An 18,217-nucleotide genomic window follows, 5' to 3' on the forward strand; every position below is an offset into this window, starting at 1 on the left:
AAAGTGCTCCGTGCTAGAAGAGTGCAACACAACGAGTTACTTGGAACCTGAGTGACTCTGTGGGCGATAAAAGGCAAAACCTGCAGATTCCCTGAAAGTGTTTGTCCCGTGCAGGGCGATGGGGCGCGGACAAGCATCACGCTGGACTTCGGAGATGGCCACGCTCTGACCTACTCCAATGTGAGCTCCATTGAGGACGGGATCAAACACATCTACAAAGCTGTGGGAATCTACCGGGTGACTGCCACCGGGGAGAACAGCCTCGGCTCAGAGACTGTCATGCTCTACCTGCACGTAACATGTGAGATACCAAGGAGTTTTCTAAGATTTGTATTATAAATGTGCATATGTAGTTATTTAGATAGGAGAATCTCCAATTTTTGCGCTCATGCTATGGCTTTTTTTGCCTTCTACTTATTTTTTTATCACATTCAGTAGAATTGCGACTGTCAGCTCGTACACAGTGTACCGCATTCTGTGCTTTATCTCTTCACAGAACATGCTCCCCTCCCATACCCACACGAACAAGTGAGATAGAACAAATCCCATTACACCTCCACTCAAGTCAGCTTATGCTTCACAGCCGCTCAGCCCACAGAAGCCACTGCAGACTCATATCTAGCGGGGCTGACCACCCCTGGTGTATTCAGGAGGTGACAGATGTAAAGGAGCTGACTTATTGATCCGAGAGCGCCATCGCCCCGTCCAATCTGTCAATCCTATGTGCCAGCTGAACAAATAGAGCCACCTTAGGCTCAGGAGTGCCATGAATGAAAAATAACACACATATGGCAGCCAACGGTCCCAATAAGGGACAGAAATCTGAACAAACTCAGCCTCCCCACCCAACTATAAACCCACATTTTTTTCTTCATTTGAAAAAATAAAATAAAAAGTTTGTCCTTTTTTTTCTTCTTGTTTTTGTACATTGGGATGGAGTTCACTCTGTAATGTGTGTGTGTGTGTATGAGTAGGTCAGCTGGAGTACATCCATCTCTCAGCTCCCTTTGTGGCGGTGAGGAATAAGGAAGTGAACCTGACTGCTGTTCTGTGGCCCAGCCAAGTGGGAACGGTCACCTACATCTGGTGGATCGGAAATAACACAGAGGTACTGTGCACTCAAGACTTTCCGTCTTCGCTCTGAGATTTTTCCCTTTGCATGTTTGCAATTAAGTAGTTTGCTGACTCTTCTGCTCCAAAATGTGAGGATCATTATTTTGTTCAGCTACTTTTGAACATCCAGGTTGCAAACATTCTGGCCTTGTTAATTGGCACCAGAGAATGCTGACATATCAGGGACACAAAATTTAATTACTGATAGCCAGTGAAGTGTATCCCTCATTCCTTCTTACTCTAAACTCCTCTAACTAAGGTCAGAAGCTGCCAGGCAAAGCTGATTAATCACACACAGAGTTAAAATGTGTTAAAGGACCTTAATGGTATCTTGCCATGCAGATAATTTTGGTTTTGTGTGCACAGATTTTGAGATCTCTGCTTTTGAAACATCTGTAGCTTAATTTACAGTTCTTTATTATAAAATAAATACAAAATATATCCAACAACAGGGCAAGAATATGCAAAAATTATCCAAACTGCTGAAACTCTGGGAGCCAGTCAAAATATAAGTTCACGATGTCCATCGGTGTGTTTACTGTGTCAGCTGTACAATGTCCAATCATCTTCATGCAAGCAGTGTGGCCATTATAACCTGACTCATGTTATGCTCATGGCAATGGTGTTTTTCCACTGCAGCTTCCTCCACCACCCTTACGTTTTCGTTATTCGTCCGTTATGCTTTGTGTTATAATCAATAACATAGAGTTTTGCATAATTTGAATATCAACATTGACTATTGTTTCATTGATTTTTTGCTGTTGCAGAAAATCAGACAGTCGTTAAATAGAACGGACTCCCGACTCCTGATCCTCATTATTGAGCACAAATGTTATACTATCTCTATTTAATAAATATGGCAATGGCCTATGACAAAATGTATATTTATCTATTTACAGTAGAGATCATGGTTTTATATTGGGCTCGGACCCAAAACTGCTTGGTTCGCGCTCGGTTGGGACTGTGACAGAAACTGAGGGTTCTTGTTGGGTCAGGCCTGATATTTAGGGCTCCATCACTGCTCTTTATGTAATGTTTTAAAAAACAAAGCATTACTGTAATATATAATGCACTACTTCTAAACACTGTGAGATGATTGAGACACTAAAAAAACTCCATCTCTCTGGTGCAACAGGTGCGTTATATGCTGGAAGCCCTGTATATACAAATGCCACACTCTTACTATTTGCCTTCATAATTGTAGTTGTGTTAATGTGTTTGTTCAACACCATCAGTGGCCTTCCAAAAGGACAGCCGGTTATGTCAGTTGGTAATAAATTATGACATTATTAGCATCTTATAGCTATTTGAGGAACAAATGGAGACGTGAGTGATGACAGGACGTCCACAGGGAACTCTCTGTGGGCCCCCACACTGTTCAGCACAGCACAGATTATTGCCAAGCTCGCAACGTATGCTTGTGCATGTGTGAGTGTGTGCTTGTGAGTGTGTGAATAACAGCAGTGTGAGACCAGCTAAGGGTCCCTCACCCAAACCCCCCAGACTCTCACTTTCCTCCTCTCCCCTACCTTCTCTACCTGTCTGTCTCTTTCTCCCCCAGCAGCCAGTAATCACCCTAGAGGGTAGTGTGGCGTGCACGTTCTCCCGGGAAGGCATCAGTACAGTCACTGTGCAGGTGTCTGCAGGGAATACTATTCTGCAGGACAGAAAAACCATTGCTGTCCACGGTGAGCCAACTCTAAGACTCCATCACTGGGATTCTCTGTACACACAAGATAGGTCATCACATCAGACAGATGTCACTGTCATCATTATTAAAGGATAATTCTGCTTCGTAATAACCTGGGTCTCATTGTTGTTGTTCATTGTTCCATACATATTGGTAATATTGCACTTCTCAAATGGCACCACTTTTTAATGAGTCAGCTTTTTAGAAAAGGTTGTTCTTATGAATGGCTTCTAAATATTGTATAAAGTATAGTAAATAATTATTTAGTAAGTTTGACTTATTGTTTTCTAGATTATACTTGTATGCACCCAGTTTTCCTCTGCCATAAAATATTAGCACTTATCACCAAAGCACAGTAACACTTTTAGAGCTTGGCTCAGTGAAGCACAAAGTTATCTGTTGTTTTTCTTTCATGTAGAGATGCAGCGATTATATAGATAGTCTAATATGGATTACCTGCTGGCTTGTTAACATGTCTGATGGTCGGATCTCTCATGCTTGTTGTAATGTTGGCTACGTTGTATCAGTGTCACTGTGGCCATTACATGAGATCTGAAATGAAACATTGAAAATGAGACTCAAGTTGCAATAAATAATCAATAGAATGTTCCTCTCGGAGGTGCTAGATTTTGATGCTGAGCTGAATCTCAAGGCTGAACTCTGCATTTATTGACAAATGAAAAGTAAAAGCTTCTCACACACGTTTACTGCTCTGCCTGCAGAATATTTCCGCTCTCATCTGCTTGCCTTTTCATCAAACCTGGACGACCACAACCCTGATGTTGCAGAATGGAGGCTGGATGTGAGCCGAGTCATCAAGAACTCTCTGATCCAGGTAAAGCTCTCTCAGGTCTTTTCATAGAAACCTTTGCTTTACTCTGGTAAACACAGTCGGTGCTCGACCGGACCTTTGACGTTCTATTAGTGCAGTGTGACCTCGCTGAGGCTTTGAGACATCTTTCTGACTTTTATGATGATAAATGACAAGGCAAGAAGGAGGAGAGGAGGAAAATACAGTTCAAGAGCGCGCTGATTGCAGTGGCTCACACACTCTGTGTGAGTTCAGGGCCATGTGGTAACAAGGTTGTGGATGTTGTGTATAGGAGAATAAATGTCAGTATGTGCCTAATGTGTTCTCCACTGACCTGAAAGGACGCTCAGAGCGACCTGTCAAATGTTAGACATGATTCAAACCCACACATGCTATGTCAGGTACAGATTTCGCCTCATTAACTTTGTTTTTTTACAACATCCTCGAAACGTCGGCGCTCTTCTGATTCCTAGCAGCAAGCAATCTGGGCCTTGCATCATATTTTCACACTTTTTGATGCCGCAAAATCAAAATCGATGCCAAAAATAAACCCGGCTGTTCTGTCTTCAGTGAACATGTCTGTTTTGTTATTTGTTACTCACATCATTTTTCCATGACATCCCCAGCTTGGAAGGCAGAACACACACACCAAAAACTTCCAGTTGATTATATAATATGATACCTTACCACAGTCACTGCAGCAAAACCATGAGAGCTGGGACAAGAACCAGAGGCTACGAAGTTCAGCTCCATGATGCTGCTGATAACGTCTCTGAATATGGTTGGTGTGGTTTAAATGTGCTGACATTCTACTTACCATACAAATTACGTTTCGAGGGGAAATACAGTTGAAGTTTAAACATGAGATTGATGTTGTAAATTGAAACAAAGCTACAAGTAAAACATCATAGTCTGGCTAAAAATAAGCACTTTGTTATGTCATTTAAGTTACAGTCATGAATTAAATGATGTTGACGTTTCACATGGGACACTAACAACAGTCTCCGGGGTGAAAGTCCTGTGTCCATTCAACCCATCAACCAAGTTGACCTCCTCCCTGTGTGGACTATGATTAGAAACCTATTTGTGATACGTCAAAAACAAAACTAGTCGGGCAGAAAATGCGTTTAATGACAACGCCATTATGGAATATATTTCCTGGAGACCAGGCTGCTGGTGCCTGGATGGATTATGAGATGGTGAGCACATGGGCACAGACACATGGAAGCCCTCAGCCCATGTGCTCAATATGGGAAGATACTCAAGATTGATGGGAAGATTTATGTCAATTAATCAAACAGATTTATATTCATTTTTCTTTCTTTCCATAATAACAGAACTTATAGAAAAATAAAAAAAATTTTGTAATAACAACACAGTATGTAACACTCTATAATCATCTTTAGTTACCTTCATAGACAATTCATACTTTATGATAAATATTGTTGTATTTCCATCTTTACTTGAATGAGCACCGGCCCACAATACCTCTGTAGCAAAGCACTGAATGTTCAGAGCTTCGCTCATGTGGATTTTGGTTTTTCTTAAGAGACATTTTACTGTCAAACTGAAACTATAAAAATATGAAATGAAGATAAAACAATTCAACCCACGTTTCTCATTTACTTGTGTAAACTAATGATTCTCAGAGTGGGGTCTGTTGTTCTTTGTCAGAGGGTCCGTGACATTTTTTTTATTATTTTCTTTTGCAAAAGTATCATGTTTCAACAAATAACATTTAATTTTTTTTTTATTCTAAAATAGTTTATTGTTTTTGTTCTCATCAAACAAATCTACAACTCTTCAAATGTATTTCTAATGCATGTCTCTTGTTTAATAATATAACAAAACATACAAGAGGGACTCCCTGGTAAATTGTATTTCGAGAACCTTTAAACAAAAGAAATGATACAAAATTTTGTCTGAATAAATGACAGTCTGAAATTGGCAAAACTGTAATTTAAATGAAGAACTATCTCATGTAAGAATTCCAGTACAGACAAGTATGAATAAAGCATTCCATAGCAGATGGCAGTTTTTCATTCTCAGTGCTAGATGAATGGATGAACTCTCTTCTTTTTTTCTTTCTGTCTTATTCCCCTCCAGGCCACAGGCGTAGGAGACGACCAGCTTCTGGTCACCATCCTCCCAGGTTTACCCACAGCAGCAGAGTTCTTTCTTCTTCCTGACAAACAGTTAACTGAGGGGAAAGCAGAGAAGAGCTCTGCTCATTTAGATCAGGTGAGACAACAACTGCTGCTCTGTCTGCTGCTGTGTGTGCAACGGTCTTTCCTTTTTCCAGCCTGAGACACCATTTGTGTAGGTGGAAGGATTTCACCTTGTTATCCTCATTGTAATTCTACCATAACACTATGCACAAATGCACTTGCCTTTTCTCTGTCTTTGTGAATCATGGGTTGATCCTCTTTTCCAGCAGCAGCTTGGCCGGTAATTGCTCCCAGAAATATAATCCCAAATTTAAGTTCCTCCTTCCTCCAGCAGGTGTCAGTATCGATCTATTGAAGCATGTCCAGGTCTTTCAAAGAGTCTAATTCGAGAATACGCCTGAGGAATCTCTGCAATAGACTCATCAATAAGCCTGACAAGTATTAACAAGTTATCAGGGGGAACGGCTTTTAAACTCCCTCAAGTCACATCCTGTGGGGTGTTGGGGTGGGAGAGGGGAGGGGGAGGCGGGCCGAAGTCCCGAGCCTAAAGAGCCAGACAAAGAAATTATCATGGTTGATTGGTTCACTAAATCACCAGCGTATCAAGATGGACCGAATTAGCTCTGAGCCTCGCTAATAGATAATGACTGATAACAATGCTGGATCTGCTTTCCGTGGGAAGAATTCCACGGGCATGTGTAGAGAAGGAAACTGGGAAGGAAATCAATCAGATTTTCCTCTTCCCTCCCCGCTCACACCTGGTTGATCGCCTGGAAAGATCCTCTCTCCTACAAGCCAGTGATAAATCCTCATTCAAGGTTGGCATGTTAAAAGTGTAGAGCACGCCCTGCTTATTAGAATGTATAATAGATTTACTGACCCTGGTATTGTGGGAAAAAGTAATTAGTCATAGCATAGTCTAAATTTAAACTGCTAAGAAATATAAAGGGGAGAATGAAGCACTACAGAAATTAGTCATATCGTTATTAATTTGGCAAATGAGGCAGATGAGATAAATGAAGCCTCTGCAGAGGAAAAACTGGTATCTGCAGAGAGAGTATTTTGTTTAGCTTTATGTCTTATATATGCAGCTCCATATATTTGAGTGCAGATGAAAACAGACAGAGAAAGAACAGTTTCATGGTATTGGAGTATCATTGAAAAAGAGGCACATTTAATTTTTAGATCGTATAAGGATTACTGCCTATGAATAGAGATTTATAAAAGAAGCATCTGTGTGGGGAAATAGATTATGACTATGGGTCAGGATAATCTGCCCGATTTATATCAAAGTTAGATGTTCTCAGTCCAAAAGGTTAAGTTGCCAGTCTGGAAAGCAGAGATCAAGTGAGGCTCCATCCTATGCATCATGCAGCACAGTGGAAAGGTCCCACAGACAAAGACTCTTACGTAAACAGGAAAGCACAGATGGACTTTTTTTGGATTATGGGCACTTACAAATAATGCAGTTGAATACTACCTTTATAATGTTCAGTGTTTAAAGTGCAGCAGAGGGGTCATTTGTGTGCTATGATATACTTCAGCCATTATTGATATATAACCCCTTTACCACTTTGTCTTGTCTTTTGTCTGTTGTGCGTAATGTTATTTGATCATTTATTTTAGGACTGAAAGCTGCAATAGTCGATATTTTCATATTAACAATGGATCAAATAAATGTGTAATGTGAAAGGTGTGATTTATAGGAGCAAAGCAGCAACCTCCAGGTCTGAGGAATAAAGCGAAAAGCTGCAGTTCCATAAATGGCCACTTGAGTCTGGCTCCAAAAGCGAGTTATTCCCCATAGACCTCTATGTTAAAAATGAACAACTTTACAGCAGAAATAAACATGTTCACAATCTGTAGGCGTAGTGGATTTGTATACAACTTTCCTGTTGAATTTCATTAAAGCTTATAGTTACGCATAATTAAGGGTGTGGTCGCTTTGACGGGCATGTCCATACCATTTAGTTGTACTAAAAGACACTCTAAGGAATTGGTTATTCATTTTCGCTGGAAGGCACATTGTGTTTTAAGACTTTTTTGAAGCCTTTGTTTTTCACTAGGCAAAATTAGCATCCTGATTTATATCACACTTCAAAGCAATAGTCCACCAACCAATGGGTGATGTCATGGTGTCAACTGTGTCCACTTTTATACACACCCTATGATAGTAACACACCCACAGATAATATCACCCAACTTGTATTTCCCCTCAGAACTAAAGAATATTTTAGCTCCTTTTAGCTCATTGTTTTGGTTTCCTGGCCCACAAATATATTTCTTAACGTCCCTGTTTCCAGCTGCAACAGGCAATCATCTTCAACCAAAAAAATTACCCACCCAGCACCAAACAGCAGATAAACAAAATTACCTAGCAGATAAGGAATATAGTGGAGCATTTAGCTGCTCAGCCAGATTGTTCTTGAAGGGCTTGGTAGCAAAACGGAAACACGACTTCAAATAAACCTAACGCTGCTCTGTATGTGTGGATTTGTAAATCAGCAACTTTACACATCCAGTTTGCTAACTTGTTGGCCTTATCAACTAAATGAGGGGAAAATATGTCAATGTTGTGTTAAAAGCTTGTTGCGCTGGACTCAGTTGTGTATCTCAGTACCCAACCTGTTTTGGCTTGTGATCCCTTGAAATGATGATTTATGCAGCTTCCTCTGTTACCTTGACTTGAGCTAACAGTTTTTTTCATGATGTGCTTCTTCTAATTTGTCTACCGTCTGTGCTTGGCAATCATTCACCAACTGACTAGGCAGACATTTAAACTAGAACATCTTCGGAAGTGCTGTCAAGGGCATGTGATATTTGGACTCAATTATTTTTCAGTCTGACATTAAAAAAATTGGATGAATCCATAGAAGATTGATCAGGACAACAAACCAATTTGCTCTGAAATGTCAGAACAGAGTTATTAAATGACGAGTTAAAACCAAAGCTCGATGAGACTGAGGTTTGATGCTCTTGGCAATGACTTTACTCAATGATAACATTATTTTTTTTCTACAAAATAAAACTATTTTGTTTCTCAACAGCTCTCTGAGGTTCTGCTCAACGCCTTAAATCAAAACCTTGTCCAGTTCACGTTGCGGCCAGGGGTCCAAGTCACCGTGTACGCAGCACACTTATCTGCAGGTAAACAAACAGAACTGCCTGTGTATGTTTAGAGCTGCCCAGCAGGGCCATTGTAGTTCATGAAGTAAGTGGGACAGGATATAAAGCATGCAGACTATCAGGAGACCTAAATACAGTGGCCTATGGAAGCCCATTGGGGACCTTATTAAAATTACAATTTTACACTTGAAAAGGAAAATGTAATTTCACAGTAGAATTATCATTTTCCACATATGTATGTGTTATTTGAGTAAAACTTTTCAAATGAAAATGAAATAATACAATTTTCATTTTCACATTCCAAATGGCCGTTCTCTGACCATATTAACATGACAATGGAAAAGATGTTTGACATTTCATTTTTCAGAGTCAAATCCACATTGGAAATCTTCAATTTTAAATTTGAAAATTAAAATGGAATAATAACAATGTGGCCTAGTTTTCTGTTATCGAGCCACAATTAAAATCAAAGTGCAATTGTCTAACAATTTGAAAATGAAAACAACATTTTCAAAGACTCAAACTGCTCTCAAATGGATTATTGCATGTTCATTAAAATATTCACTCAAACAACATATACATATGTAGATAATTATGATGCTATTGTTGAAATACATTTTCATTTTTTAGTTTACATTATCATGTTAATAGAGTCCTTTATGGGCTTCCACAGTGGACAATCAGGTATATTATTCTTTTTGCTGCCCCCGTCAACTAATAACCCTGTGTCTGATTGGCTCCCACCATGTAGCTACACAGAGACATTCAGAGAGTGAGCATCGTTACAAGTATGTGTGCCTCTTCCTATTGGGGATGCTGCTACTGTCCTAAAGAGGCTTATAAGATAAAGAGTAAGAGAAGTCCATAATACTGTATTTTAAAATGATTCATCTATGATTTCAATAGGTGTAATTTATCCTGTTGACTGCTTATTGCATGATTCAGCTGGGTGGAAATACAGGTTGTGTTGATGTGTTGCATTGCTTACACTCTGTGGCTCTTGTCTTCCTGTCTCTGCAGCGCCTCTAGTGGACACCAGCGAGAACCACAGTGGCTCTGCCATGCTAATGCTGTTATCAGTGGTGGTTATTGGTTTAGCTGTATTTGTCATCTACAAGTTCAAGAGGTAAGGTGTTCATTAAATGTCATGTGTTTTATATATATATATATATATATATATATATATATATATATATATATATATATAAAATAGTAGACAATATAGTCGTCACGCTGTATGTAATAGGGAGATGGTGAAAGGTGTCATAGTGTCCTGACAGCTCAGTAAACAAAAGCTGCTTGTGAGGCTTATAGCTGCCTGTCAAACATCTCCAACAGGCAAACCCAGCGCTCCTCAGTGGAGAATTGGCTTTGGGAGTCCTGTGGAGATTCTTTTGTCAGGTCATTCTTTGCAAAAGAAATGTCAGTCAACCTTCAGCTGTTATCAATATAAGCCCTTTAAACGTGGGCAGTTGACCTTTCGGAAATGTTAAATTATGTCCAAGGTGCAGTTTCAAGGGAAAAGGGCATGAAGGACCATGAAGATGTACGGAGACAATATAAAGCTTTTCAGACCTTATCACATTTAGGACTTGTGTAAATACGTATGTGCATGCATATGTTCTTAATCATATCATCAGAAGTTACAAACAAGTTGAGTAAATAAGAAATGTTGTCTGGTTGCAGATGGCTCCTGGTTGTTGTGTCCTTGCTCTCTTTGTCTTAGTTAGGCTGCTGTCTTTATCCCTTTGTCTCACTGTAAATCTTTCCTCAAGGAAGATCCCAGGCCTCAACGTCTATGCGCAGATGCAGAACGAAAAAGAACAAGAAATGATGAGTCCAGCTAATCCAACAGAGGGCACACCCAGTTCACAGCGGGACTTGGTGCATTCTTTGGAGATTCTGGACACAGAGTTTAACTCACGGCCCATAGGTAGATATCCACTCTGGGTTGACTGTTATCGGTGACTGGCGTTTCCATTTTGTTTCCTCCATTGCTTATTTCATACCATTGTGTTTGTGGTTTCATGAGACTCATCCTGTGCTTTTTGTTGTGTGTTTCTCAGAAGTGAAATGGTCCGGTCAGGGGGTGAACAACAGCTAAGCAAAAATGAGTATGATGATAAAAACAGCTGCTTCTCCAATGATCCCCTCAGTTCTGTCACCTTTTAGTCACCTGAGAATACAGATGAGTGACAAATTCAACAAAAATCCAAGTGTAAGACGTTTGCTCAAAAGTCTCTCACAGGTGTGCCGCTGGGTTGAAATCTAGTGCTGTAAAGGCATCGTACATGATTCATCATTTTCCTATTCATCGAAGCATTTAGTAAACCTGTGTGCCCTGTGTGGAAACATTAGCATTTTATTTATCTGTCTCCGCTGATTTATTCAGGTTCTTCCTGTAATTTGTCACACACCTGTATTATTCTCATATGATATTTGATTGTGATTGCCTAACATGATGTTGTTACTCATTCATGAATTTATAACTACAGTCTTTTTTTCAGGGGGAGATAAACTGTGCTATATTTCTGTGGCACTATGAATATAAAAATTTAGGGATTGACATTGACTGATACTGTTATTAGAACATATTCACATTCTATGTCCTGTTTCTTTAAACTGAGACTATGCACATTTTGAGACTTAATGTTAGTTAGTATTGCTGTGTAACTTACATTAAAATATTTTTAGAGTATCTTGAATTAAAATGTCTGAACACCTTCAAACTTTAGTAAATAAACTACAGTCTGTTGTTGTTGACTTAGAGTTGTATCAGGTACCTTTCCACAGTCAGTGCGTTAACTACTGTAGATGGCGGTCGGCATGCCCCCAGTTTAGACAAACGGCCACTAGTACTGACACAGGAGTTAAGCAATATACTGTTGTGGACAGCGCGATGGTCATTATCTACCATCCGATTTGCAACGTGCAATGTGAGAATGCCGTTGGCATTGAGAGACAATGTCTCACTCTATAAAAAGCTAAATCTTCATCACACAGACTGTTTCCTTGCATGCAACCGAAGTCTGCTCCAACGTACTGGTCAATACTTATCAGACTACAAACAGAAACCAGAACGCTTCCAATACCAAAACCTTGCCCTGGTGCCTACAGATTCTGCATTCATATGCAGATTCATATTACATTGATTGAGTTTTCAAAAACACAACTCCAACTGAATACTAATGTTGCTCTATGTTTGCTGGATGTCTAAACTGTTTGCTAACATGTTTTCCTTAAGAAATATGTCAGATGTATGTCTTCGACTTGTTCTGCTGCCCCCACATGGCCAAAAATCAATGAATTTATGAATGCATATTTAAAGTTTCACCTACTGTAATGCGACCGGCTATACGTTCTATATTTATTCATCTACTAGTACAAAATATCCTCTGACACCTGTTTCTTTCTCTGTCCTGTTTATCTCCAGGATGTATGAAACCTCATGTACATGTGAAATTCTCCACAGAACTCCCTACGTACATCGTCTAAACTTTGGATTGGATTACCACTCCAGCTGCATCATGGATATTTTCTTTTTTATCATTTTGGACACAATGGTTTTGAGCTTTATACCTGTGCATGTTGGACCTTGCTGACACATACTGTGCTCTGTTCAAACCAGAAGAAACTGTGTACAGGTTATAATTTTTTCTTTCAACATATGTGCGATAAATTAAACATTTTAGGAACCCATACAAGTCAGATACATAATTCAGAGGGAACACCAGCATGATCTAGAGGGTAAAAAATGAAATAATTAACACTGTTTTGGTTTTGCTTACATATCCGAGATTGGTTTGCTGTTGTATGAAGCTAACAGCAGTAGTGTATTATTTATTCATATGAATATACTTTCATGAAGTATGTTATTGAAGTGAATTACACATTTATTTTGTGAATCATGAATGTCTATGTTATAAATTTGTGTACTTTAATAACAAGTGTCATACTAAACAGAAATGTTGTTATAAAATGTGAATAGGGTACTTCAAAGCTTTTGGTCCATTGTCTCTTGGAAAGCTGATTAATGGCACAATACACATTTTCTACTGAAACATTTCCTTTTTTTCAGATTTTAATTTATTAACAAAAATACAGGGTTTGGTTTTCTGGATAAATTTAACCTTTGCTGTTAATCTAATGCTTCTGGTACTATTCATGATACTTACCAGTTTGTAAAATGTTTTGTGCTTTAGAATAAGTGACCACTCGATGGCTATGATGCTACACTGCACCTTCAGGCTGCAAGTGATCAAATACAAGCATTACACTTTTTTGGAATAGAGGAAGAAACAGGAGTTAACAGTAGGACTATCTCAAAAAGAAAAGTATTCCAAAGTGGTTCACAGCCACACCCCTGATCAAAGCCAACATCCCTACTAGAGGAAGAGTACAATTTATCAAAGCTCTGATTTACGATGGCAGATGGAATGAGATACAACCACTTTGTGGGAGAATCCAAAGAGCATGGCAGCGAGAAAGAGAGAGACAGAGAAAGAGGTGCTAAGAGAGATGGAAGAGTGCTTATTGGGGCCAAGACGCATTAAGAGTGTTCTATCGGACAGAATAAGAAGAGGTTACATTCTTGAATACTTAATGTGGGCAGTCAAGCTCAAGGCTGGTTAAGGTTGGTGACACATTTAGGCTAATGTCCCGACCCGCTCTCGAGTAACACCCATCTTCATCCCAGCTCATTATATCACACTGTAGGAGCAGGAGAACTAGAGCGCAGATGCTACCAGGCTACACAGATGGTTAGCTTGTTCAGAGGACTGTCAAGCCCCGTGGTACTGTGTGTGCGAAATCTGACAGATGTAAATGCCTGATTGATGCCTTTCAAGTCTTCAGAGGCAGCCTTTCCGGATTAGTTTTCCCTCTTTTTATTCTGTGGAGATGTGGAAATACAGAGAGAGTGTGGTTCTGTCAACTATGGATGCTCTATTCTACGATTGTTCAGTCGTGGCTGTACAGAATTCCCCACAGTAAATATACCCACAAAACAATCAATAGAGAATGTAACTGTGGTCTAGAGGAGCGATGATTAGACACTTGCCTGCAACACACACTGGCTGCTTTGCATAGCGTTGCTTCATTTGGTCCACTGAACACTATGCCAAGTGAGGAGTAGTTTACAGCGATTGAATTTAGACGAGACGCAAGCGAATCACTTCTTAAGATGTTAAGGGATATCAGGGGAGCTAGGACTGCCCAGTAATGAAATAATATGTAGGGGTCACAAGTTCAAAAAGGAATCCAGTTGACTGTATTCATTGGTAGCTCTGTAGTGAAAATACCTGTCAAAAACATCATTATTCCAAACCCTGGGATTGCTCCTTAGATGGACTTTAAGATTGCCAGTACAAAGAAATATGAGGTAATGTTTCTCACATAGTCACGTAAATTTATGATGTAAGTGGAAGGTTGCATACTGTACAAGATTGGACTACCAACCAGGCAATTTAGGATTTGGGCCAGAGCCTTGGGGGGACTCGAGGATGCCAGGTTTACTGTGTATGAATTAGTTTGTGATAATCTATTTATTTCAATATGAGTTTATTATTACTGTATGTACCACTAGTATTCATTATGAATTTAAATGACAAGGAAGTGTGTAAGTGATGCATTGAAATAAATAGATTATAATATTCATATCTAAAAATTCATCAGTGTATAATCACCTGAAACTAAGAATTGTGTCTTCGTAGCTTAGAATGAGTCCTTCATATCTATTTAGGGAGCGGGTCCTCACGTCTGCCATGTTTCACCGCCATGTTTTTACAGTAGCACAATATGGACAAACCAAACACTGGCTCTAGAGAGGGCTTTTCATGTTTTTACATAACCTGAAGGCCACCGTAGTTCTCCGACATGGTTGGAAAAGGGGGGTGAGCGGAGGGGTATTTAGTTGGTTGCAATCTGCAATTAAATTGTTCACACTTCTTTAAGGCCATGTTTGCATCATTACCAATTGGAAGGCCCCATCATGTAGAGGGGCCCTGAGTTATAATCAAGTATACATTTTTTGATTTTAGTATGTATTATGCTACATGGAACATTTTCAAGTTACCACCAACTAATTACTCACTACAGAGTGGGTTATTCATGTCCTGGTTTGTTATTTACACGTTTGTGTTGGGTGTGTCACGCTAAAGGAGTGGATGTCACACAATTGCTGCTCTTCTGGTCTGTTGATGTGCATCAGTGCTAAGAAGTACGATGATGGCGTATCCTGGCAGTGTGCTCACACGTATAGACACAAACAGCCTCTTTTTTTGACCATGTATGTTTGAAGTCTCACTGGTCAGGTATTTTCTCATGTTCTCACTATTGGTGCAGAACAAAGCAGTTCATTGCCAGAGGCATGTGTTGTCATGCACTTTTCTCTTATTCAAGTCTCTGTTGCTTGTTACCAGTGCAGTGCCCGTGTGGGGTGTGGCCATTTGGGGCGTGCCCGTGTGGAGCAGGTCGACTGCTTGACTCCCAGTGGTGCTGCTTGCAGTGTTCTGAAAAACCGCTGTTGACTTCAGGGAAGTGAGGAAGAGTTCGGTTGTAACGTTATCATGTCCAGCATCCAGCGCTGCAGACAACATGTTTGACTCTGCAGAGCCCCGAAGCCTCGCCCCCGCTGCTTAACAGAGCGCTATCGTGTGTTTGCTCAAAGTTTATTGATATTGATATGTCACGCTGCACCAACTTCAGCGCTGCACGTTCTTGGGCCCCCAGCAATACACCACCAAGTGTGAAGTAGATCAGACGAATGCTTCTCAAGACATACGGCGGGCGCACACACACTTTCACTGACACACATATTCCTTGCTTTTAAGTTATATTGTAGAGAATTGAGAAGCCTTTGACCGTGACGATCAGCTCTTCCTCCACTTTGTTTTAAGTTATTTTTTGTAGTTGAGTGGAGTGGTATTTGCATAAAGTTGAACCTTCTCAACTTCTGAATTTTGTGCAATACTGAATACGTTTTGAGTCTTTGAGTGGTTGTGGACAGTGCTATTAGCACATTGTAAACAGTCTGTCTCAATTTCAGAGGGTTTTTTTACTGTAATTTTTGGATGAAGTGTGATCAATTTACATTTAAATTAGGCGTTTATATTTCAAAGCTGCATGCTCAGATGATTTTGGTAACAACTCTGGCTTCCATCTTCATTTCCATTGTAGCTGTATATGACTTTGCACTCAGCTATGAAGTAATTTATCTTGTTCCATTGCATGGTGTAAAAGGGTAATTTTATAGACTGGAGGTGATTTCAGCAACATCAATGAAAGATTTAGGAATGTAGCAATACAATAATGATTAGATTTTCTATGATAAAGGAAATGAAGGAATTGTTTTCAAGTTTTGCAAATTAAGGATTTAAAGTACTGAGTAGTATTTTGTTAAAATTTAGAAAAGGGGTTCTGACACTGAATTTAACAGCTTGAGGGAGACATACAGTAGTCTGAAACCTCAGACCACAGGGAACAAAAAATGACACTGGCCAGACCAGATCAGGAGGTCTGTCATGATAAAAGCCCTTCTGCCTGTAGGTTTCATTGGGGGAAGGTCAAACTGGTAGGAAGTCCTGCTAACCCGAGGGATCTGGGGCCTCCTGGTTAGTGGGAGCTGGGATGTGACAGCACTTGAGAGTAAAACTGAATCGAGCTGTAGACTAGCTTTGATCTACCCTTTTTTCCTCTCCCTCTCTCCGTCTTTCTCTCTATCTCCTGTCTCCTGCAGAATTAGCAAGATTATTATTTTTGTAGACAAATATTAATAATAATAAAAAAAGAGTTTTATTACTGTACAGCTTTTGTATAAGAACAGACGGTAAGGTGTTACAGTGTTTTTGTTTGACCTCAACTGTGCTGTGTGTAATTGTTTTATGCATTTATAATCATATTTATTAAATGGAAAGAAGTCTGTTAACTGTGTTCTCATTTTCTTACAACATTTGTAAAGAAATACTATGTATTTGACGAAGTAATATTCAACCTATAAAGAAAAAAAACAAACATGTGTTGGTATTTTATTCTACACACATAAATATACTTACATAAATATACTTACATATGTATACTGACATTTGCAAACATGTAACGATACAATTTGAGCTCAAAGTTCCACTCAGGTTTATTTTTACAATCATTCCATTGCATATTGTTGTCCTCCTCAGAGAACAGAGCTGGCTTCGGCATTCACATTTAGATCAAGTGTTTTGCTGAAGAAATCCATGAAATGTGATTGAAATTCTAGAAATATATATTAAGCGCGGGCCAAAGTACAATTGGCTGTTCTACTTAATGAATAATTGTACTTTTAGCCTAATACGTGTTAATGCTAATACTTTGTACTTTTACTTGTGTAATATTTAGAATGCAGGACTTTTTCTTGTAAGAGTATTCTACACTGTAGGATTACTAATTTTACTTAAATAGAAATCTGAGTACCTCTTCCACCTCTGTATGTTAAAATTAGTTTACTGAAAAAAAAATTGTGTGTGTGTGTCACACACACAATTTTCTGATACAGTTCATGCGGTGTAGCCCATGTACCGTTCACCTCTCCATTATCTGCTGCAATCTGTCTGTCTGTCTGACTGTTTTCACAAATTTTTACCGATTTAGTTTGTTTTGGAGCCACAGCGTAATGTAGAGTAATGTTATGCAACGTGAGGCTGGTCAAAGAAAATGTAACGACACTTTACATAGTTACAAAGTAGACATGTCTACTTCAGCATGAGTTTTTGCATGAGTGCATGTATGATTTATGTTCTATGCGTGCATGTGGATTGTGAAGCTGGCAAGTGTATTGTGTGATGCAGCGGCTTGGAGCCCAAGACCTTATCTTATCTTACAAAGACTTATATTACAAATTCACACACATACGTTTTTTGTCGAGCACAACAGCATCTAAATTTTTAACCTGAGTAGACCTGAGCATAGGTCCGGTTCTAACTCCAAAGAATCAACACCATTTCAGTCAGAACACCTAAAGGAATTCCAAATAGTACCCTGACATTGTTCTTGAATCAAGTAACAACCCTTTGTTTGTAATTACAACTACCACTTATTGCTCAGAGGGAGCTTTGCAATGAAGATTTCAATGAAATATTGTACGGACACCCATGTAAGATCACTGAACATGGACCACAACACAACTAAAATGAGAGCTGTGGACAACCAGCTTTATGAACATATTCAGAGGATTCAGGCATACCGACTGCCCAACAGCTAGAGAGAGGAGAAGTAAATTCATCACTGCAACTTATTTAGACATTTGGAATCCAGGTGCCGGATCTTTTTTCGTTAATG

General features: G+C 39.4%; 1 protein-coding gene across 4 annotated transcripts in view; it reads left to right on the forward strand.

The window, feature by feature from the left end:
* Positions 1 to 16,832, forward strand: part of sorcs1 (sortilin-related VPS10 domain containing receptor 1) — a 174,476-nt gene extending 157,644 nt beyond the window's left edge. For 2 of the 4 annotated variants that reach the window (XM_068726871.1, XM_068726873.1), the window contains 9 exons: positions 115 to 301; positions 975 to 1,108; positions 2,678 to 2,801; positions 3,526 to 3,638; positions 5,721 to 5,855; positions 8,830 to 8,929; positions 9,929 to 10,034; positions 10,684 to 10,841; positions 12,342 to 16,832. In XM_068726871.1, the coding sequence (XP_068582972.1) occupies positions 115 to 301; positions 975 to 1,108; positions 2,678 to 2,801; positions 3,526 to 3,638; positions 5,721 to 5,855; positions 8,830 to 8,929; positions 9,929 to 10,034; positions 10,684 to 10,841; positions 12,342 to 12,403 (1,119 nt within the window). In that variant the 3' untranslated portion in view covers positions 12,404 to 16,832. Of the gene's footprint in view, positions 1 to 114; positions 302 to 974; positions 1,109 to 2,674; positions 2,802 to 3,525; positions 3,639 to 5,720; positions 5,856 to 8,829; positions 8,930 to 9,928; positions 10,035 to 10,683; positions 10,842 to 12,341 lie in introns of those variants that run through there. The other 2 variants (XM_068726874.1, XM_068726872.1) reach the window with 2 other exon arrangements.
* Positions 16,833 to 18,217: the final 1,385 nt, after the last annotated feature.

This window comes from Cebidichthys violaceus, unplaced genomic scaffold (assembly GCF_023349555.1).
Source record: "Cebidichthys violaceus isolate CVI_PGR_0920_01 unplaced genomic scaffold, fCebVio1.0.p SCAF_4, whole genome shotgun sequence".
In the NCBI taxonomy this organism is placed as follows: Eukaryota; Metazoa; Chordata; class Actinopteri; order Perciformes; family Stichaeidae; genus Cebidichthys; species Cebidichthys violaceus.